Source organism: Colius striatus, chromosome 25 (assembly GCF_028858725.1).
Source record: "Colius striatus isolate bColStr4 chromosome 25, bColStr4.1.hap1, whole genome shotgun sequence".
Lineage (NCBI taxonomy): Eukaryota > Metazoa > Chordata > Aves > Coliiformes > Coliidae > Colius > Colius striatus.
Genome location: NC_084783.1, coordinates 1,191,764 through 1,213,350, shown reverse-complemented (window position 1 = coordinate 1,213,350; position 21,587 = coordinate 1,191,764). Strand labels below are relative to the sequence as shown.

At 48.3% G+C, this 21,587-nt stretch overlaps 1 protein-coding gene across 3 annotated transcripts; it reads left to right on the top strand.

Moving 5' to 3' along the window:
- The first annotated feature begins 5,222 nt into the window (after positions 1–5,222).
- On the top strand, positions 5,223–21,124 carry UHRF1 (ubiquitin like with PHD and ring finger domains 1). 3 transcript variants are annotated; one of them, XM_062015225.1, is made up of 16 exons: positions 5,223–5,282; positions 10,321–10,584; positions 11,340–11,512; positions 11,760–11,975; positions 12,795–12,904; positions 13,077–13,263; positions 13,945–14,068; positions 14,156–14,263; positions 15,034–15,138; positions 15,972–16,078; positions 16,732–16,894; positions 16,998–17,135; positions 17,499–17,610; positions 17,734–17,891; positions 18,814–18,912; positions 19,641–21,124. In XM_062015225.1, the coding sequence occupies exons 1-16, from the start codon at positions 5,256–5,258 to the stop codon at positions 19,785–19,787; spliced, it is 2,238 nt and encodes a 745-aa protein (XP_061871209.1). In that variant the 5' UTR covers positions 5,223–5,255; the 3' UTR covers positions 19,788–21,124. The 3 variants fall into 3 exon arrangements, with proteins under 3 accessions (XP_061871209.1, XP_061871208.1, XP_061871210.1); XM_062015224.1 differs by lacking the exon at positions 5,223–5,282 and adding an exon at positions 7,418–7,637; XM_062015226.1 differs by lacking the exons at positions 5,223–5,282; positions 10,321–10,584 and adding an exon at positions 11,127–11,233.
- The last annotated feature ends 463 nt before the right edge of the window (positions 21,125–21,587 follow it).

Genomic DNA, 21,587 nt, shown 5'->3' with positions numbered 1-21,587 from the left:
GCAAATCTCTCCTACCCTTCAGCATGGGTGTTGTGACTACCCAGGGAGTAAGACACACTCTCCCACTCTCAGCCTGTGTCTGACTACAGCAAATGTGTGATGGTGAAACATGTTTGCTGTGATTTGCAAGATAAGGGTTGCCTATGTTTTTATACTTTGCAGTATATTTGCAGCACTCAACATGGCTGGGGGACGTTGGGGGCTTTTTAATATTAACAACAAATAATGACAATTTTAGGTAACCTTTTGCTTTTCCATTTGTGTCTTTTTCATCTTCAGATCTGAAACCATCAATTAAACTTCCTGTTGTCTGTTTTAAAGATCAGTGGAGGAGGAAACTGAGGCACAGGTAAGAATCATCTGAAGTGTTCTAAAGCTATTAAACCAAATGAGTCACCTTGTTTTTGGCCAGTGGATGCAGAAGACCTTGGGTCTCATTTCTTGCTTGCCCACACTAAGCCCTGAAGGCAGTGGGATTGTCAATGGGTTTTGAAAATGTGCTGTTAAACTGGCAAAAATGCAGACAACCACTTCTCAGCTTTGAGGAATCTCCCTCTTTACTTGAGTCAGACTTATCACAGAGTCAGCTGAAAAGACCTCTGGAGATCAAGTAGTCCAACCTACTGCAGTAGACAGGGCTATTTGCAGTGCCAGGTCAGCTCAACTCTGGGCTTTTGTCTAGCTGAGTCTTGAAAAGCTCCCAGGGATAAAGATCTTCCACAGCCTCTCTGGGTATTAGACCCAGCATTGCATTATGCTACTGATGAAGAAGCAGTTGCTAATGTCCAGTCTGAACTTCCCCAGCTAGAAATTGTAGCTTTTGCTGCTTGTTTTACCATGTGCTGAGGAGACTTTTTGCAGATGTATCAAAGTGACATAAACTTCATATTCTGGGGAACTTTCAGCTAAAAAACTGCCTGGCAGTGCATGGTCCCTCCTTTGATCTCCTTCCCTTCACAGGGTAAATTACACTTCTGAAGTGTTCAAGGTACTAAGCCTGAAGGTGATTATCAGGTGTCCCAGGGTGTCCTTCATGGATTGTGATGTGTGTAGGGGAGCCAGAGAAATGAGTCCTGTGTTTTTCTGAATGTTGGCCTGTGGACAGTGGCTGAATCCTCAGGTAAAGTGTCAGTGATTCAAACTGCCGGTGAGTTGATGGATGTGAAGTGCCTGAGTAGGCCAGTTGAGAGGCTGATGGTGAAAGTCTCATGAGGCAGGTTATATTTCATCACCCGAGTGGGCAGAACAGGACTATCTGCACCATACACCTTCACGTGGCTTGTGGCGTGGCACAGATGGATGGGAGCTGAAGTTGCAAGTGTTTTGGGTGAGATAACATCAGTAATTATAATGAATGAGATGGTGTTTTAATATCTAAAGTATAGCTTTAGATACTAGGTCAAAATGCTTGGAGCTCCTGCTCAGTGGCAGCCCTGCCTGCAGTGTCAGAACACTGAAAATGTGGAGGCTGCCATGGCAGAGCAAAGCTTTGCACCATCATCTCTGTGATTCGTGTTAGTGTATAAACACCACACGCTTAAAACTGAGATCAGATCAGTTCTGAGATGATTGGTGGGCGTGGGGAGGACGTGGGTGGAGGCAGAAAAGCATGTTTAGGTAAGAGAAAGGGAGTTGTGTTGGCTGAAGTGAAGGAGCCCTGTGGCACTGGGCAGTGCTGTGCACAAAAGGCAGCATTGGACTTGGACTAGTGGAAAACATGCAGGTTTGTGGAGGATTTGGGGGTTCAGGCCCTTCTGTCAGGTCCCCACTCTTGGGTACAACTCTTTTCCCTGCTCTGTGGTACGTCATGGCTCAACATCTTCCCTTTGGAGACCAGAGGCCACATGTGATCCTGAAGTGTCCCATCTGTCAGGGTTCATCTGCTCCAAAGGAAATGATCCTGTAGCTCTTCCATGGTATTTACTGCATTAACAACCTGCCAGGAGGCTACAGTCACCCTCCCCAGGGTAGACACAGCACGAGAATACGTGATTCAAGGGTGAGGCATGCATTGCTTTGATTTCTTTTCCTTGGATAAATCAAACAAAGCCCTTGGGCTTCCAGCAAACTGCTTGAGAAGCTCTGTACTGCAGAGCTCAGGTGTTCTTGTAGGAGCTTAGCACAGTGTTGTCTGGAACCCCCTGAGAGGACAAGTCAGCCTCTGCTTTTTGCCATTTGTTGCTGTGTGAAGTCCACAGGATGTTTGCTGACAGCCCTGTCTGTCTCCACTGTGTGCTCATGCTCCTGTCTTCCTCTCCTCCACCACTTCCCCTTGCTGGCAGTGAGTGGTGCTTGGAGTAGCAGTGGCAGAAACAGCTTTGGCTGGTCACATCAACTCCAAGTGCCCTATCCCCCTCACTCCAGCTTCCTGTCAGCCACAGCAGTTGTTGGTGCTGCTCACAGCAGCCTTGTTCAAAGCCATCTGAAGGAATGTTGAATGTCTTTGAGCTGGTTCTGCAGTGCTGGGTGTCTGGTTCCAGGGCAGAGAGATGGAGGCAAGGAGGCAGGGCCATGGCAGAGGAAGACTCCTTACTGGATCTTGTCCTGTGCTACTCACCTTTTAGTTGCTTTCACCAGACTTTGCATAACATCTCCAAAGGCAACGGCCTTCAAAATGCTACGGCTTCTGAAAACAATTCTCCAGCAAGGGACCAAAAGCTTCAGCCCAGCTCCTGCCTCCCAGCCAACACTCCGGGTCTCTCCCACACCTTTAAAGCACTTTCCTAGTTCAAGGCATGCTGCAGCTCTCTGCTGCCCTCACCCTGCGTCTGCAGAAACAGGACTTGCCTGTCTCCTGCTGCCTGGCTGCCCATCTCACCTTGAGGGTTTCCCAGCCCTGCTTCCCTTCAGCAGCTCCCTACCCTGGCATGAGGGCAGGCAGCAGCCCAGGCAGGTTCCTGCCCCGCGCCCCTCACTGCAGGGAACAGCCTGATGCTCTTGGCTGCTCTCCCAGTCTTCCCAGTCACCTTTCTGCTGGTTTTCAGACTGCAGGATGGTTTTCTACATCCCCACGTGCTCCTCTCTTTACTGCTGCACTCTAGCCTCATACCTTTAAGTAGAGGTGGGGTGGATTAACACAGAGCTGGTTGGTTTTAGATAGAGGGTTGATGTCATTTGGGACTGCTAAGTGTGTCCTTTCCAAGTCCATTGCTGAGACCCCTACTCTTGCTTCCCCAGTAATCAGAAAAGGTTCCCTTTATATCACCCTTGGAGTCTGGCTAGTTTTACTCCAATGATGTTTGGCAATGGTAGGTACATTAAGAAGGGCAGCATTTGTCCTGGACTCCAGCATCATCTTTTTAACTTTGTTCTACCAAGAGGTGGTGAAGTTCTCATTTAGGACAACTGAATGCAAAATGAATAAGATGCTTTAAGTGTATTTGCTTAGCCTGCTGTCAATCTTGTGCATACAGTGCTATCACCAGGGGGAAATATGTTTTTCTCTAGGGAAATCTGAAGAATTCCTTCAGCCTCTGTGCTGAAGCAGCAGAGAGAAACTCCTTCTTCAGCTTCTGCCTTGCACAGAGGGAGAGGAAAATGAAATCTGGTGAGTTTCTGTTGCTGGTTGCACCAGGGCTCTGTATCATCCCAGTGCACGTGGAAACCTGAACACAACATCCTGGTTTTGGCTGGGACAGAGCTGATTTTCTTCCTAGTAGCTGGTCCAGTGCTGTGTTTTGGATTCAGTGTGAGAATAATGTTGATAACACACTGATGTTTTCAGTTCTTGGTAAGTAATCATAGTTACTGTGAATCATGGTAACAGGAATGGGAAGGCTGCACTCCCCAGCCAAGGATGAATTTGGCCCCTTTAGGATTCTTTAGGTTGTCTCTCATTTCTTCTTCATCACAGACTTACTTTAACGATGTTTATCAGCTGGTAGTTCTTAAGTACATGCCCAGACTTCTGTTTGTCCTAAACCATTATGCCAAAACTTCCCTTAGAGCAACATTTCCATGGGCTGGGAGGCTGGTTGGTATTTTCTCTTGCCAACTGCATCTTTTTGCAAATGAATTCAACAAGGCTTTAAGTTTTCCTGAGCAGAACTGGCTATCCCTGCTGGCAGGAGAACCAAGATATTGTTTCCTCACAGCGTGGGGCATTTACCAGATGGCAGAACAGTGTTTTCAATCAGAATTGTAACCCCAGAGAAAAGAAATGCCTCAAACAATCTGAGAGGGAGGAAATTTAAGCTCATCAGCCTCTTAAACAACTGCAACATTAACAAGTCTTCTTTTTTTGATGGTCAGGGGAAACCTGAAGCTCCTTTATCTCACTGACATCAAGTTCTCTGTCAGCTGCTCTGGCAATGTGTTTGTTTTGACAGAAGGAGGGACCTTAAAAGGGCAGCATATGTAATGTAACCTCTCATGAAATCAATGTTTCACTACTAGAATGATCTAGAATTGAGCCTTATTTTCAGTGATTTGTAGACCCAGCTGAACCACGTGCAGGATGCAGCACAGTTCTTGCAGAATGTGTATTCACTGAATGACTAAAAGCTTCCCTAGAAGGTGGGCTGCTTGTTTTCTGACTCTGGCACCTCTAGGGATGCTACTAGTCATATGCAGCAGCTGTCCAGAGCCTGTTCCTTGAACAGTCTTTGTCTTACAGTAAGACTGCTTTCCCCGTGCTGTGATGAGAGCTGCTGAGGGTAAAGGATGTCTGTGTGGATACAGGGATGTATAGTTCTTAACTGGATGTGAGGTGAGACTCTAATCGGGCATATGGTGGAGTCAAACATAAGGCAACAAGGTGCCATCACAGACTTAGTGAGCATCCAAGTGGGAGTGACAGGAGGAGCAATCCTGGGGGTCAGCTTTGGGGTACTGAAGGAAAGAAGAGTCAGCTCTGCATCTTCAAGTGGGATTTTTTTGCCCTTCTTATGGCAATTCTATAGAGATGTAAGGAAAAGTCTGTTGTTGAACTGTTGTGCACCTGGAAGCCATGAGGGCTGTGATTTGTCCCCTCCCCTGGCAATGGGACTGATATGGGTGACAGCTATATTGGTAAGTAGGGCTGGTTTGAACTTTTGCTGAGGAGATCCAAACCTGAGATGCTTTAGATGCATAACCTGTCTTTATACAGGTAAAAATGCTTTTTCTAACCCTCAGCCTTTCCTCCTGCTCCCTGCCAGGTCTCTCTCGGGCTGTGGGAAGGACTTTCTGCTGTGGCAGGTCAAGGTTAAGACTCTAGCGAATCCACAAGCGGGGAAAATGACTCCCTGGGACGGCATCCTTCGGCCTGGGAGGAAATGAGGCCTGACTGCAGCAGCTCGCAGGTCAGATTCAAGGCTTTTGTGCACCGACACACGACTAACCTTTGGTACTAACCTAATCTAGGCCAGCGACTTTCAACCTGGGATCTCTGCCTGGGCTGTGGGATCGCCAGCAGATCCTAAGAAAGGAGGAGAATGAGGAAGAGGCAGCTGCTGCTCAGGAGGCCCCTCACATGCCATCCGCAGCGCTGTGCAGATCCAGGGGGGTGGGAGGGTGCCACGTCCCTCCGGTTCTGTGTTATTTTTACTGGCAGAGGTTAGCTGTGTGGGTGCAGGGGGGTGGAACACGGGAAATACCGGTTTGCATGTGTCTTCAGCGCGCCTCGTGTTCTCTTTGTCCGCGGAGGCCGCCGCCGGGGCCGCGGCAGGTTGCTGTGCTGGTGCTGCCGGAGCTGTTCCAGCAGCGCCATTCCTGGCCCTTGGGCTGTCTCCCCCCCACAACCACCCATTTCCACGCTTCTATCCTTCTGTTGAAGCTGACTCCTCTCGGTAACCCCCTGCTTACGGTTTACTCCAGCCAATGGCCGTTTTACCAGACTTGCATCGGTTTGAGTTTCCTCGTGGCATTCACAGCTTTGGAGAAACCCCCCCTGCCCGGCCCTTTCTGCTCACACACACGGCTTCGCTGGCTCAGCCAGGCCGTGTTCTCATGAGCAGCCATGGGCACCAGCCCCTGAAGCCCCCCGGAGCTAACGGCCTGAGGGGTTAGAGATCTCTTGTGGACTATTTGGATTATTTGCCTCACAACGGGGCCTGGAGCCCCCTGAGGGGACGGGACCCCTCGGCTGAGGGAGTGAGCATCATTGGGGTCTCCTCTCTTGCTGGCTGCCCGCAGGGCTCTCCCGAGACGGGTTTTTAGAACAATAACCGGCACCGTGGCCGCGGCCCCGGAGCGTCAGGGGCTTTCCCGGTGGCCGAGCCGCCGCCTCGGCAATTCGGGGGGGAGGCTTGCCGCCTTCCCGGCCAGCCGGCGATCCCCATTGCCGCCCGCCGGGGAGCGCCGGTTCCGGCGGGCACCGTCTCCCCTCCCCCGCTCCCCTCTCGACCCCCGCGGCGCGGCGGTCCCGGGAGGCGGCGGCGGCCCCGCCCCGGCCGCTCGTTCCCGCCAGCGGCGGCCAATGGGCGCGCGCCCGCCGCACACGGGGCTTTTCCGCGCCAAACTCCAAAGCCCGCGGAGAGCGCGGGCGGCGGCCGCGGGGCGCAGCGCGGCACCGGCCTCCAGCACCGCCACGCCGGTGAGTGCCGCCGGGCCGCGGGACGGGGAGCAGCCGCTGGCAGCGGGAAGGGGGGCGGTTGGCGGAGGGCGAGGAGGGTTGTTGGGTCCCCACCCCCCCCGAACCCCGCCGTGTGCGTTGCGGGAAGCGGCTCCGCGCCGCCCGGGCTGGTGACAGCTGCCGGGGCACGGGGCGCGGCTCCGCTGCTTTCCCCGCACTCCGGCAGGTTTCCGCGGAGCGGAGGAGCGCTCGGGTGCCGGCTGGCGAGGCGCGTCCTTCGCGGGCTGTGGCAGCGGGACCGACCCCTCTCCCCGCAACGGGCCGGCGGGAGGTGTGGGGGGGTGACCCGTGGCGCCGGGAGCGGCTGAGCATCGCCCCGCTGAGTTTTCGGGGTTGATGGGGTGAGGGGGGCCACTGACAGCCCCCCGTTTTTACGCAGTCGGAGCCAAAGCGATGCGCTGCCCTCCGGGGGGGGGTGATCGTGCGGGCTCGTGGGGCCGCGGCTGCCCCCCGCCATCCTCCCCGCCGTGCCAGCAGCGGGAGGGTGGGCACGGCCGGCTGCCGACGGCCCCTTTAAGAGCCCCGCCCGCCCCGACCCTCATTTGCATGATCGCGCGAGACTTGTGCCGCGGGAGCGGGGGGGCGCCCCCCGCGTTTCAATTGTGGCGCGAGATACAGTTGGCGCGCGCCGGCCGCCCGCGAGGCGGCAGAGAGGCACGGGCGCAGCGGCGGCCGTTAGGCTCGCGCGGGAGGGGCGGGGCCAAGCCGCCTCCGACCAATCAGTGCTGGAGCCGGCCGGGTCATCGACCAATAGCGTGGCGGGGGGGGAAGGAGGAGGGCCGGCCGGCTGGCTGGCGGGCCGGGCGGCGGGGCCGGGGCGGCGCGGCAGGGCGAGAGCGGCCCCATTGATCCGGTGCCCGGCGGCCCGGCCTCGGCGCGGCCCGTCCCTGGACATCCTTCGCTCTCTCCTGCTGAAAACAGGACCGGCGCCATGTGGATCCAGGTGCGCACCATGGATGGGAAGGAGACCCACCGCGTGGATTCGCTTTCCAAGCTCACCAAGGTGGAGGGGCTGCGGCTGCGGATACACGAGGTTTTCGGTGTCGAGCCCCACCGGCAACGACTCTTCTACCGCGGCAAGCAGGTACCGACGCGGCGAGGGGGGGACGTTTGACAGCCCCAGCCTCTCAGCAGAGGAGAACGGGAAGGCTGCGGGCCCACCCATCCTCCGCCGCCCCCCCAGACTCTGTCCCCGCCATCTGGGGAGAGCGATTTTAATTTATCTTTTTTAATTGCCTGGCATTGGGGTGTTTTGCTGCCATCTAGTGACTCCTGGGCTGCCAGGAGAGAGTCACCGAGATAGCGGTCTGGTTGCTTGGAGGGGTTTTTTTTAGTTGCTAAGTTGTGGGAGTTTTTTTACCCTTATTCCGTTCCGTCTGGCGTGTTGCTTTTCTGTCTTGACACCGCCTTTGGAAAGCCTCTGTAAATACAGGTATTACCGAGGCTTTTGTGGTCTTAAAGGCTTGCAGCAACTTTTCCCGCTCTGAAAGCTGTAAAGATTCTCAGTTTTCTTTGTAAATTAGGGATAGTCTCTTGTGATTTGTGAAGTTGTTCTGCTTTTACATCCAAGTCTCATTAGCTACGAGACTGGCTGTAAGACGTTGAGTAGCTCAGTCGGGCGTTGTGTTCTCAACGGTGTGTTTACAACTGCGGTTGTACAGCAACTATTTTCTCCCATGTGAACCAAGTACCTCAATTACCATTCAGGACAAGTACAACTGCTTTCAGATAGGTTTTCTGTGTCTTGCACGGTACTGTGCTGCTGGACATACATGCTAAAGGAACTTGTAGAGGAGTGGCTGCTGGTCTGATGAAGTGAAGCTGAGAAATAGCTGCTTCAGATAGCAGTTGGAATCCTGTGAGATGGGTGGAGTTAGACAACTTCTAGGCACTTTTCACCCCTCTTTCTCTCCATTTTAGGATGCCTAGAGCTGGCTGGATGCTGTGATTAGCAGGTGTGACTGCAGGATGTGGAAATACAGCTGGACTAGCTTTACTCTAGCAAGCTTGGGTACCTCTAGCAGTAAAAGAAGAGCCTTGTAGGAATGTGTAGCATCTCTGAAGCGCTCGTGTTGCTTTGTGTTGTTAGGCTAGATTTGGGTGCAGAAATAACCCATTTGTAGTTGTAAATAAGAAGTGAGAAGGGAGAATTGGTCCCATACCGACTGTCAGCACTGAAGTCTGTGCAGATAATGACGGTTAAAGAGGTTTCTAGTAGAAGTGGTGACTTTCCTTGGTAAGGATGCGCTGCCTTACAAAGACAATTCCTCTTGGTGTGATTCCAGCAGCTCTCAGCTGAGGCCTGGTTGGAGACAAACGTTTATCCAGCATGATCTAACCTCTCTTTGTCATTGTTCCCTTGCTGTGCTGGTTTGTGCTTTCTTTGGCTTTTTGAATAATTACAAACGTTCAAGTTCCTATTGGTTAAAATCTTAAAACGACTTTGGAGCAATACTCGTTAATTAACCCCCTCCCTCCCTCCTTTGTTAGACACATCTTCAGAGGCCGCCCTTTCTTTCAGCCTGTCCTTTGAACTCCTGTGGTTTTAGGTCTTGTTTTACATTCTTGGCTTTTCCATTTCAGTTTGCACCTGCTGTTGCTCCTGTTCTTCAGTGATAACGGTGCTGTTTGTGATACTGTCTCTGTTAAGAAGAAACAACCCATTTTGGGCTGGTTCTTGTGTCTCTCCATGAGGGTTTTAATCTCTTAAACCAGAAAAAGTCCAGATCACTTCCTGTACAGTCAGATTTCCAGGGATTGTTCCAGAGCCATTTTCTGCTATAAATCAACATGGAATTATCATGGTGATTCCTGTGAAGTGTGAATTTTTGTGGTTTTCCTCTGTTTCCCCCTGATAGAGAACAAAGCTCTGGGGATTGCTTTTTTCTGGTGGTTTGGGCTGGAAAGGGGATGATCATTTCCTGTATAATTTCTTAGTCAGACCTTAAATATGTAGTGAGCTTGTCTAAACTTCTGACTCCACTGTGGTCTGGAGTACTGCATTTTAACTCTAAAATGGTAGTGCCCTCAGGTGCTTGATGGGTAATTGGGAGACCTATTGAGTCCTTTGTACTTTTTGCAGGGATAGGATCTTGTTTTGACTACATACCCTGCCAGACTTGCAAAATAAACTCTTAAAATTAGAGAGGGTGTGAAATTAGGACATGCCTGGCTCTGCTAAAAAGCCATTGGGTGCTTTCAAGTTGAATTGAATCTTTTTTGATTTTACTCTCAATGGAAAAAATTGTGGGCTTGCCAAGAGAAAAGTAGATGATTAACTCTTTGGCTTCTACTTCCACCACATTTGACAGAGTGATGTTGTAAAACTAACCTGGAATGTGTACAATGACAGTGTAAAGACCAGCTGGTGTTAATGTTCGTGTCACAAGATGTGTGTGAGTTAAGGAAGAAAGGGGTTTTGGTATTTGTAGGTAATGTGGAAGTGATATTTCTAGGGATAGTACTGCAAAGTTTTTCAGATCCACTAGAACACAGTGGTTTGATCTGGGTAGCAAGTTGAGTGCAGCAGCACACAAGTCTTGTTTTCCTCCCTTGTAGGGTGTGTTGGAAAAAGAACCTTTAAAATAAGTAAAAAACCCACTCTATAAGTAACTGTGATGCTGAAGACCTGCCAAGGTCCTTTGTTGTTAATGATTTTCAAGCAATGTGATCTGTCTTGGTGCATAGACAATTACAACATGATGGGTGGTTTTGGAGCAGGCAGTCTCAAATGAAATAACCAGATAATTCTGCTGCTCTCCCTGTAGATGGAAGATGGTCACTCCCTTTTCGATTACAGCGTTGGACTGAATGATATTGTTCAGCTTTTGGTCAGACAAAGCCCAGCTTTGCTTCCTGCTGTTAGTAAGGAAAAGGATTCTGAACTCTCTGACACAGATTCTGGCTGTGGCTCGGGCCAAAGTGAATCTGACAAAAGCTCTCACAATGGAGAAGGTGCCATGGAGCTGGAGGGACAGCCCAGCACGGCAGCACAGTCCGACTGGACCGACCCGGGCTTTGGCCTCTATAAGGCAAGTAATTAAAAGTGCCCTTTGGCAAGGGAATAGTTTCTCTGTAGAGGACTTCTGAAGATCTTCCCTGCCCCAGTTGTGTGGGTGGGTTTTTTTTTTATTGTTCAAACCCTCCAACAGCAAACAAAAAAAATACCAATGAAAGCCACAAACCAATGAACTGCAACATGCTCAGTGGGAACTGCTTCAGTTTGCATTTTATCCTTCTAACTGAAACTACAATACATTGATTAAAACAAAAAGGCATTCAGAGTGCCTGTTTTGATTTAAAAAACCTTCCCAATACTTCTGCTTGGAGTCACTCTTGTTGTCAAAGCTGAAAGTTTCTTGAATGAACAACAGAAAAGCTCATCCAGCTGTCCAGAGTCACTTTACTTGTCTGTTGCAGTGGGTTTTATTACAGATCTAGCAATGTCTGTGCCAGACTCTGAGCAAGACAGTTCAGAAGGTCTGTCACAGACTGATAACTAGGTTTGTGATAGATAATCAGGCTGTTTGTACACATGTTGGTGTAGGATGGCATTTTAGCCACAGAGGTTCAACATGAGAAGACTGTTGAGGTGCACAATGGGATCAAGAAAGCAAAAGGAGTCTTAATTTTTCAGATGGACCTGTTAAACATCTTGATAATGGTTAAATCTTCATCTAGGTGAGGAGGTTAAATCTTGAGGTGGTTAAATCTTCATCTAGACTTGGAAATGAATGCTCCAATTGAAAGTGCATTTTTGGTGAGCTGTGTGCTTTGCTTTATGTAGATCAATGACTTGGTGGATGCTCGAGACATGAATATGGGAGCGTGGTTTGAAGCCCAGGTTGTAAATGTGACCAGAAGAAACCCTCCCCGTCAGTCAGCTGGCAGCTGTGCAGCCCCTGCCCAGCCCACCAGCGTTGCTGAGGAAGATGTAATGTACCATGTGAAATATGAAGAGTGAGTTTTCTTACCTTCTTGGCTAACAAAGTCATTTGGATCATGGTGTTGATGGGAGATTTTATTGTACAGATCCATAAGGTGAAAGAGAACTGGGCTGACACAGTAGTTGCATTTCTGAGCCCTGGTAACTACAAGATTTTCTTGATGGTTCATAAATGGAGCCATCTGGATAAAATCTATCACTTGAAAAGCAACAATGTGGTTTATTCTTCTCTGTCCCTCTGTGCCTCTCTTCCTCTTCAAGTTATCCAGAGAACGGAGTGGTAGAATTGAGTTCGAACGATGTACGGGCTCGGGCAAGGACGGTTTTGAAGTGGCACCAGCTTGAAGTAGGACAAGTGGTGATGGTCAACTATAATCCTGATGAACCAAAAGAGAGAGGGTTTTGGTATGATGCTGAGATCCTGCAAAAAAGGGAAACAAAGATGAGCAAGGAGATAAATGCAAAGATCTTACTTGGGTAAGCAAATTCATAACGTGGAATGAGTTGATTCCCCAACTGCTCAAGTTTCATGAGGTCTGAGTGACTCCCCTGGAGAAAAATGATGCAGCAGAAGTGCTGGGGAGAGATGAGGAGCTGAACTGTCCTTTTGGGGTGACTGACTTTGTCATGATGTACTTGTGATTAACTTCCACTGGAGGAACGGGACACTTCCAGGGATTACAGGGCAGGCTGAGCTGTGGATTCACAATGCTGAGGGGGTGTGAAGCAAAGAATTGTTTACTGTCATAACCATGCCAAATGGTTTTACAAAAACATCAGCATGATGTTCTGTGCTAGATGCAATGAACTGAACCCTCACTGGGGAAAGATGTGGGTAAATTTACTCCAGTTCTCTCCTGAAGGAGGAGAATGTGAGGGACTCAACTTCAGGGATGAAAGTGATTTCTTTTCTTGAAGTTTCAGACCAGTTTCATAGGGTTACCAGAGTATTCCTCCTTTTTCCTCTCACCACAGTGATTTTGACTTTTTAACTGTAAAATATGAGAAGAATAAGTCTGAAACATATTCTGGGGAGGGAGAAGTGTCCCTAATGATGACTGGAATGCTGCCAGAGCCTGACTTGTGACTGAGACAAGTGCACAGAGCTTGAATTGCATGGAAATGACTCCATTTGTGGTGATGCTGTCACCCCCTGTCCCAGGTGATGTGATGCTGCACCAGGTGATACAGGACTGACACCACACCGTTGCAGATGCACATGCACAGTTGAGAACTCGTGCTGGATGATACTTGCAAAGTCTGACCTTTGTGACTTGTATCCATGTCCCCTCACAGGGATGCTGGTGATTCCTTGAATGACTGCACAATTACCTTAGTGGATGAGATTTATCAAATTGAAGAACCAGGCAGTGCTTGTCCAGTTAGTGCCACTGCTCCATTAAAACGTGAGTCTGTTGCATAGCTCTTGCATGTCTCAGCCTTACCTTGTGACACTCTTGTAATTGCAAGGACCAAAGGTCTAAGGGTTCCAAAACACTTGTAATTGTGACTCCTTTGATCATTTCCAGTCAATCTTGGCACTCTCTGAAGTAGGCTGTGGTTTCTTTTTGCTGACAGGACTAAATGGACCTGTGTGTAAAGCTTGTAAGGACAACCCCAACAAGACTTGCAGAATTTGTGCTTGCCATATCTGTGGAGGTAAACAAGATCCAGATAAACAGCTAATGTGTGATGAGTGTGATATGGCTTTCCACATCTACTGCCTCAACCCTCCCCTTAGTAGTATACCAGATGATGAGGATTGGTAAGTTCTAAGTCTGTGTGTGCCATCACAATTACCATCTAATTAGGAGCAGAAAGTGAGATCTAGGGCTTGAAGCTGCCCTCAGGTGGGAATACTGCATGAGGTGAAGAGATATCTCTCTGTGTTTTGTGTAGGGCTTCAGAGCTTCTCTTGAGCATCAGTTTAGGGAGAGTATGTTTTAAGCCAGTGCTTTCAATCTTTTCCTAGCTTTGGGATCTATGTGCATGTTCAGAGAGAGGTAGAGCTGCCTGAAAACTAAATGCAAACCTGATGCCAGGAGGCTTATCCTGTGCAATGCTTTTGATGTGTTGCTTACAGGTATTCTGCAGACCCCATCACCATGTTAGGCTGGTGGTGTATCCTGTTTTATAAATTAAATATATATGGTGATAGATACACAGACAGGGAAATACATCCACCTGTGTACTTACAGGTAATGAAAGCTGCTGGTTTATTTCTTGTGTCCCATTTCATACAGTGACTATTTTTGGATACAGATAATTTCCTGACACATCTGCACTGGCTTAGAAGCTTGTGAAGGACAATTCCAGCACTAAGAGTTGTTTTGGTGTCCTCTCTAGTTTCACATGGGGGGAAATTGTAACATAACTCAGTATGTTTTGAGGAAATCTTAACTTAAGACTTTGCTCCTGGTTAACTTTCATTGACTGGTGACTTTAGGTATTGCCCCGAGTGTCGAAATGATGCAAGTGAGGTGGTTTTAGCAGGAGAGAGATTAAAAGAAAGCAAAAAGAAACAAAAGATGGCATCAGCTAATTCATCCTCACGGAGAGACTGGGGCAAGGTCAGTGCAAAAGCTGTTTTACTTTGAAGATTGGTGTATGTTGGGTCCTTATGATTCTTGGCTGATGGATCTTGCTCGTTGGAACAGGGCATGGCATGTGTTGGTCGCACGAAGGAATGTACCATTGTCCCCTCCAACCACTATGGACCAATTCCTGGGATTCCAGTTGGCACCATGTGGAAGTTCAGAGTTCAGGTATGAAGCTGAATCCTGGCCTGAGCCACTGTAGAGGGGGAAAAATGGGAATGATCCAGCTCTTGTGAGAAAGCCAAAGCAGTTAATCTTGGAGTGTATGTATCACACATCCTCCACGTGTAAATGCTGAAAGGAAAGAATTCTGCCTTTGTGCAGATGAAGTGTTTGTAACTACTGCTGCATTGTCCAGGCACCTCAAGTCTTTTGTTTTTCTTTAGTTCTATTTTTGGTAACTCTGAATTTAAGACACCAAATGTATTTGTTTCCAGTAGTTTGTCCTATCTCCTGCTCTTCCTTATAAGGGTCTGTGCCATGTGCCCAAACATACTGAACAGAAGATTTGCTCATTCTGTTAGAAAGCTGGGGAAGGAAAAGCCCTGACCTATCCAGATCTTGGTTCTGAGTATCAGATGAAGGTTGTTGTTGCTTGTATAAGGGGATTGGTTTTGAAAGCCTTGATTTTAATACCTGCATTGTCCTAAAATTCCTGGATCTCTTAATGAGCAGTCTCAGTGAGACAGAGCCAAGTTTCTGAGCTGGCATCACAAAGGATATCAGTGTATTCCATCTATTGAAACAGTCAATGGCTCATTTTTAAAGGCTCTTTCTTCTACCTGGGGCTGTTTGGAAGAGAGTGGTGAGAACACCTGTAACATATACATAACAAATCTGAACTAGTACTGTTAATTAACTCAGCTCCAGGACCAATGAGTAGTTGTGTTGGCTGTAGCCTGTTGGCAGCAGTTGCTCAGCAAACCTCTTCTTTCCAGGTGAGTGAATCTGGTGTCCACAGGCCCCACGTAGCAGGAATCCATGGCAGGAGTAATGATGGTGCCTATTCCTTGGTTCTGGCAGGAGGCTATGAAGATGACATAGTAAGTGAATCTTGGTTGTTTATGCCTGAGAACCGATCTACCTCGTGTTAAAACAAACCCTTGGTCCTAGTTCCCTTTTTACACCACTTTGGACAATATCTTATCTTGGTGCTACTTATGCTCTTCAGAAGAAAACTAGGCAAAGGAAAACTCCAATCCAGTCAAATGTGACACCTTGAGAAACAAGGTCATGTAAATTCAGTTTCATATCCAGATAACAGCTTCTAATGAGAGTCCTTAGATGCCTTTTCAGAGTCTCCACTGTACCCACAGTCAGAACAGAGTCTCACAGCACACTGTGCCAGACCTTCCTGTGTCAGAGGAGCATTCAGAACAAAACTAGGGACAGAAGTCCTACTTCTGAATGTACCATTTGGTTGTGCTGCCCAAACATAACCTGTAGCAACCTGTAGCAGGCTCTGCTGCTCATCCTTGCAGATCACTGGTGCCTGATGGGCCTGTACCCCCTTACTCCAAATGCCTGTTGTGTGAAACAGCCGGCCATGAAGCTCAGTAGCTGTTCTAAATCTGAATCCTGACTGCAAGGTCACAAAAGAGCCTAAGTACTGAGGCCTAAGTTATGTTATCCTTACCTGGAAGGTGCTTTTGCACTGCTAAGGTGTGTGACACAACAGCAGTTGTCCCCCTGATGCTTCCTCCTGACCGGGAAGGACCATGGGCTGACTGAGCCTGGGAGATCAACACAGAAAACATCTCTTTTGGGGTTTTTTTGAGAATACCATATTAAAGCTACTTAATCTTAATTAAAAGACCCTTCTGCTTTTCTTGAGTCATTTGTGTGAATGTCCTGAAAGCCTCTGTGTATGTTTCAGGATCATGGGAATTCCTTCACATACACAGGGAGTGGAGGGCGGGATCTTTCTGGCAACAAGCGCACAGCGGAACAGTCCTGTGATCAGAAACTCACCAACATGAACAGGTCAGCAACAGTCACCTTCCCCTCCTACCCTGAGCAGTCTGACAGCCTGAAATACTCTTTGTCTTGCTTGTATTAAAAGAAAGTGGCTGAGTGGAAGAACTGGCAGAACTGTTTTCGCTGTTGTAGGCTGCAGATCAGTTGCAGGATGGAAACGCTTCTTACAGTGCTCTGTGAATGACACAGTTGTTAATGATGCTCATCTAGCATTGAATACTGACTGGGACTTCAGGAACAGAGTAGTAAAGTGGTGTAGAACTTGCCATACTCTCTCCTGAAGACCTCTGCAGCCATTGGTCACCTTATTTCTATGAACTCTTCCAAGGAAGCGTGGACTCGAGTGGGGGAGGTGGTCTCTGCAGTTACACTGGGCTTACGTAATGAATAGCTTGTTCCTCAGAAGAGATTCAGAAAGGGCTCCTGGATCTGCAAAGAGGCAGCAGCTTCCAGTTGTTTGGTGGCTGTTGCTGTGGTTCTGGCTGTACACTGCTGCTCTTGGTCTTGCAGCCAATGTGTTCCTCTGAGTAAAATGGTATAGTTAAGTTTATTACTTCTTAAAGCAGAGCTTGGATGGTAAAGCAGCTGCTGTCCTCTCCCTGATTCTGAAGAGTTCTGCCTGGCAAATATGCTGTAGTTGACTGGACTTTGTCTTGCAGAGCTCTGGCTCTGAACTGCAGTGCCCCCATCAACGACAAGAACGGAGCCGAAGCCAAGGACTGGCGAGCTGGGAAGCCCGTGCGAGTGGTGAGGAATGTAAAAGGAGGAAAGCACAGCAAATATGCTCCTGTGGAAGGCAACAGATATGATGGAATATATAAGGTAAGAAGGTTCTGAATTCCACCTTACTGAATCAGGGAAAGGGGATTTGGTTATGGCCAAGGGGTTTTTATAGTGTGTGATGGACTTGCATCTGGCTTTTCAGGTCGTGAAGTACTGGCCTGAGACAGGGAAATCTGGATTTCTAGTGTGGCGTTACTTGCTTAGGAGGGATGATGAAGAACCTGCTCCTTGGACCAAAGAAGGAAAGGACAGGATGAAAAAGCTTGGCCTGACCATGCAGGTATATGCTTTTGGAACATCATCATGTTTTTCCTGGAAAATGAACTTGACAACTAGGAGGAATTGTTCTGTTTCACATCCTCAGTGGAGATGGTCTTTGTGTAGGAATCAAGACAGGCTCTGTCTGGGGGGTGCTTTCAGCCTGGGGGGTTGTTTGTTTTCTTTGTACATCAGGAGACTGAATGGACAAAACTCACTTTCTTGTACAGAATTTCTGTAGCCTGAATGAGTGCTTTGCAAGAGCAGGGATCTGTTGCTCAAAATAGAGAACCCCTGGAGCAGTTCTTCCAACCCATAATACTCAGTTAAGTCTATGAACTGACATCTTTGCATTGGATGCTTTTTGTTGTGTGTGTTCCTGCAGTATCCTGAAGGGTATTTGGAAGCTGTGGCAAACAAAGATAAGGAAAAAGAAAATAATGGAGAGGATGAGTTTGATACCCCGGGGAAAGGAAAGAGGAAAAGGAAATCAGCAGGTTTGTGGAGTAGGCAAGTGGATGTAGAAAGCCTTGGAGGTTTTTGTGCATTTCCCCTGGTGACCCCTTTCTGGTTCCTTTTTGTTTGTTGGTTTCAAAAGTTGTTGTTGTTTTTTGTTGCAGGTGGGGAGGAAAAACTCATCACCTCTCCTACAGGGACTCCAAAGAAAACTAAAGTTGAGCCATACAAGCTGACATCTCAGCAAAAGTCTCTTATTAAAAATGATGAAGCCAATGAAAAACTGTGGAATGAAGTACTGGAAGCTCTCAAGGACGGGCCGGTACACAGCATGGGTTCATTGCTTTTCCCCCTAAATTAAGTGACAGCTAACTGTGGTGCTCTCCCTCTTGTCTGCATTGAAAGAAACAGCCTCAGACCTATATATAGTGGGTTTTAGTGTAGGTATCCACAGCATGACTTTAAAGCACCATATTTCACAGAATCATAGAACAGTGGGGGCTGGAAGGGCCCTGCAGAGCTGCCCCAGCCCCTGCTCAAGCAGATTCCGCTGGCTCAGGGGGCACAGGAATGTGTCTAGGTGGGGTTTGAAACCTCCTGAGAAGGAGCCTCCACACCCTCCCTGGGCAGCCTGGGCCAGGGCTCCCTCACCTCAGCACCAAAGGACTTTCTCTGCCTGTGCCCCAGCCTGTGCCAGTTATCCCTTGTCCTGGCACTGGCCACCACACAACAAAGTGTCTCCCCATCCTTCTGACACCCACCCTTTAGGTACTTGTCAGTGTTGCTGAGGTGCCCCTGAGCTCAGGCTTCTCCAGGCTCAACAGCCCCAGGGCTGCAGCCTTTCCTCCTCACACACATGTTCCATCCCCTCAGCATCTTGTTGTCCCTGCACTGGCCTCTCTCCAGCAGTTCTCTGTATCTCCTGAGCTGAGGAGCCCAAAACTGGACACAGGGCTCCAGATGAGGCCTCCCCAGTGCAGAGCTGAGGGGGAGGAGAACCTTCCTTGACCTGCTGCCCACAGTCCTTCATGCCCCACAGGATGCCATTGGCCTTCTTGCCCACAAGGGCACGTTGCTGCTCATGCTTAATTTCCTCTCAGCCAGAACTGCCAGCTCCCCCTCCTGGAGCCACCCCCAGCAGGCATCTGAGGTCAGGCAGAAGACATTCATCACAACTGTGACAATGTTGGGTTTTGTTAGGCTTTGTGGAATCCTTTGCATTCCCTCTTTGTTTTTCTTCACAGAAATTTCTCAGTAAAGTTGAGGAAGCCTTTCTGTGCATCTGCTGTCAGGAGGTGGTGTTTCGGCCAGTCACCACCGTGTGCCAACACAACGTGTGCAAGGTGAGTCAGCAACACAGCTCTTCTGGGCACTACTGTTGAGCCAAACCTCGTGCTGAGCAGCCAGGGAGAGCTGGGGAGGGTTGGTTGGGTTGTGTTTTTTACCAACAGTTAGTCTTTTTAGCATGAGGCAGGTTTAACTCTGAGAAGCTGATAATTTGATGAAGGTTCTTTGGCACAGAAGGGGCTGTACTCTGAAAGAGGTGCCACTGTTGGATTGCTGCTGTCTGATGCTTTTACAACACGATGAGTGTTTCTCTTGTGGGTCAGCAATGCTGGTGGGTGACACTCAGGGACTGCACAGTGTAGCAGAGTGTGTAGAACCACAGACTGGTGGGGTTGGAAGGGCCCTGCAGAGCTCATCCAGCCCAACCCCTGCTGAAGCAGGTTCCCACCCATCTCAGAGTGGCTCCATCCGAGCTGTGGGCAGCCAGTTTCTCCAGGAGGATGCTGTGGGAAACTGTGTCAAAGGCCTTACTAAAGTCCAGGCAGACCAAATCCCCAGCCTTTCCCTTCTCCATTAAGGGAGATAATAGAAGGAGATGAGGTTGGTCAGTCAGGCCCTGCCTTTCATAATGAACCTGAACCCTCGTTGTCCTGGTTGTGCTCAGGATGACCAACACCTGCCTAAGCTGGCATAGAAATGGAGCCTCGCTCCCGTGGGGGCTTTGTGTGAAGTGCACACATCCCTTTTCCTACCCAATTTCTGTGCTGTGCTTCCCCCCACTCAGGACTGTTTGGATCGATCCTTCAAAGCAGATGTGTACAGCTGCCCAGCCTGTCGCTACGACCTGGGCAAAAACTCCACCATGCAAGTGAACGAGACGCTTCAGACCATCCTCACGCAGCTCTTCCCCGGCTACGGCAACGGCCGGTGATTCTCTAAAGCACTTCTGACTCCTCTTGTGTTCAAACTTATTCATGGGTTCTCACTGGGGAAAAAAAAAGATAAAGAAAAGTAGTCTGTGTTCTCCCAGACCCCTAAAAACCAAGTTTAAAGTCTTCCTTGTTTTTAAAAAAACGATAAACTCCGAGGAATCTCCTCCTGTGCGTTCGGGGGGTTTGTTTCTCTTCTCAGTGTTGGAACTTTGGCATCCTCTCCCTCCCCAACTGCTCCTCAGCAGCACAGAGATAGCTTTTTGATGGACTTTCAAGTGCTTCCAGTAAGGCTGCTAACGATTAGGAACCGAGTGCTCCCTCTGACTCCCCTTTTCTTGGTTTTTGCCCTTTTATTTTGTTTGATTACAAAACCAATGGCTTGGTTGCTAGAACAATCTTCAACGTGTGGGGATTTGGCCCTCAAGGTAGATTTGTGCATCACCTTGGCAGCATTTTGATGCTCAGTTTGTACAGGACGGTTCCTGGCTCCTGATCTTTGTGTGTGTGCCACAAGTGGGTATTTGCTATTCTTTGGGTTGGGTTTTTTTTAAGAACTGGGTTTTTCTACATTTGACAAACCAATCAAAAGCCATTTCTTGCTAATTCAATCTATCAGACGAACAGAAGCTGCTTGCATGTAGCCAAGTAGTTGGAGCAATATGAAGTACTACCTCAGTTGGACTCCTCCTCACTAGGGAACTGTTTGATCAGCCAGGTGCTGTCTCCTAGCCCAAAATGCCACTGTGGGATACACTAAAGCCATCCTTAAGTGCCTTTTTTTTTTGTCCTTAGTTTGTTTTCCTGGGCTCTGAATCACCAGATCTATGGTTTTTGGTTACATAAAGCACTGAATTAATGGAACCCACCAGCTGGATTGTTACTCTTTGGAGTAAAACAGACCAGTGTAGCTGTGTCCCACTAGTGTGGATTTGCAACCTTCCAGCTTGCCTCCTAAAATTAGGTGTGTTATGGTAACAGACTTCTTTTTCCACCCCCTCCTTTTGTCACATTTCTGCCTGGACAATAACAAAACCTGACTCCTTTCCTTTCCCAAACCGTTTGGTTTCACTGAGAGGGCTTTTTGTGAGCGGATTGTCTTTTCCTACCATCACCAAAGTTTGCAGTTTAATACCTCAACAAGACAGGGATTTATTACTTTTGGTTTTTTCCTCACACTTGACTGCAGACAGACTGGAACAAACGTGCCTGTTTCTGGCTTTCTTAACTCCTTGGGAAAATGATAATGTTAATATGTTGGGGACAAAGAACCACAGCGTTTTATAGGGGCGTTTTTTGCTGAATTTGTCAGGTTTTTTGTACAATGTGCAAGTTGAAGTTCTCAAAATAAATATCTTTTCAGATGAAAGTGACTCTGTCCCTTCTGGGTTTAACTCTTGAGCAGATTTCCCACTTGCTCCCTGCAGGGATTGGTGTTTATGTTCCATTTGCTAAGGCCCATCATTATCATTCTGATGTTTCAAATTGGGAAAATACTCATTTGATGTTTCTGTCTTCAAAATATTTGCTTCAAGGCCCCAGTGAAAGGTGTCTGTTGTGTTCAACTGAAAAGGCAAAGATTCCCCCAAGTCTTTTCATCTCTTGGAGGTGAAAACATGTTTTAACACCTTGAAAACAAAAGCTGTGAAATTAGACAACAATTGCAGCACCTGCCCTCTTAAAATAAGTTGTTTTTAAGATGTTACCTGCGGGTTCAAGTGTTTAATGTTATTTAAATGCCATTGCAAGTGTCCTTCCACTTTTTCCTCTGTATTGTGATGAAAAGAAGGGGCTGTGAGCTG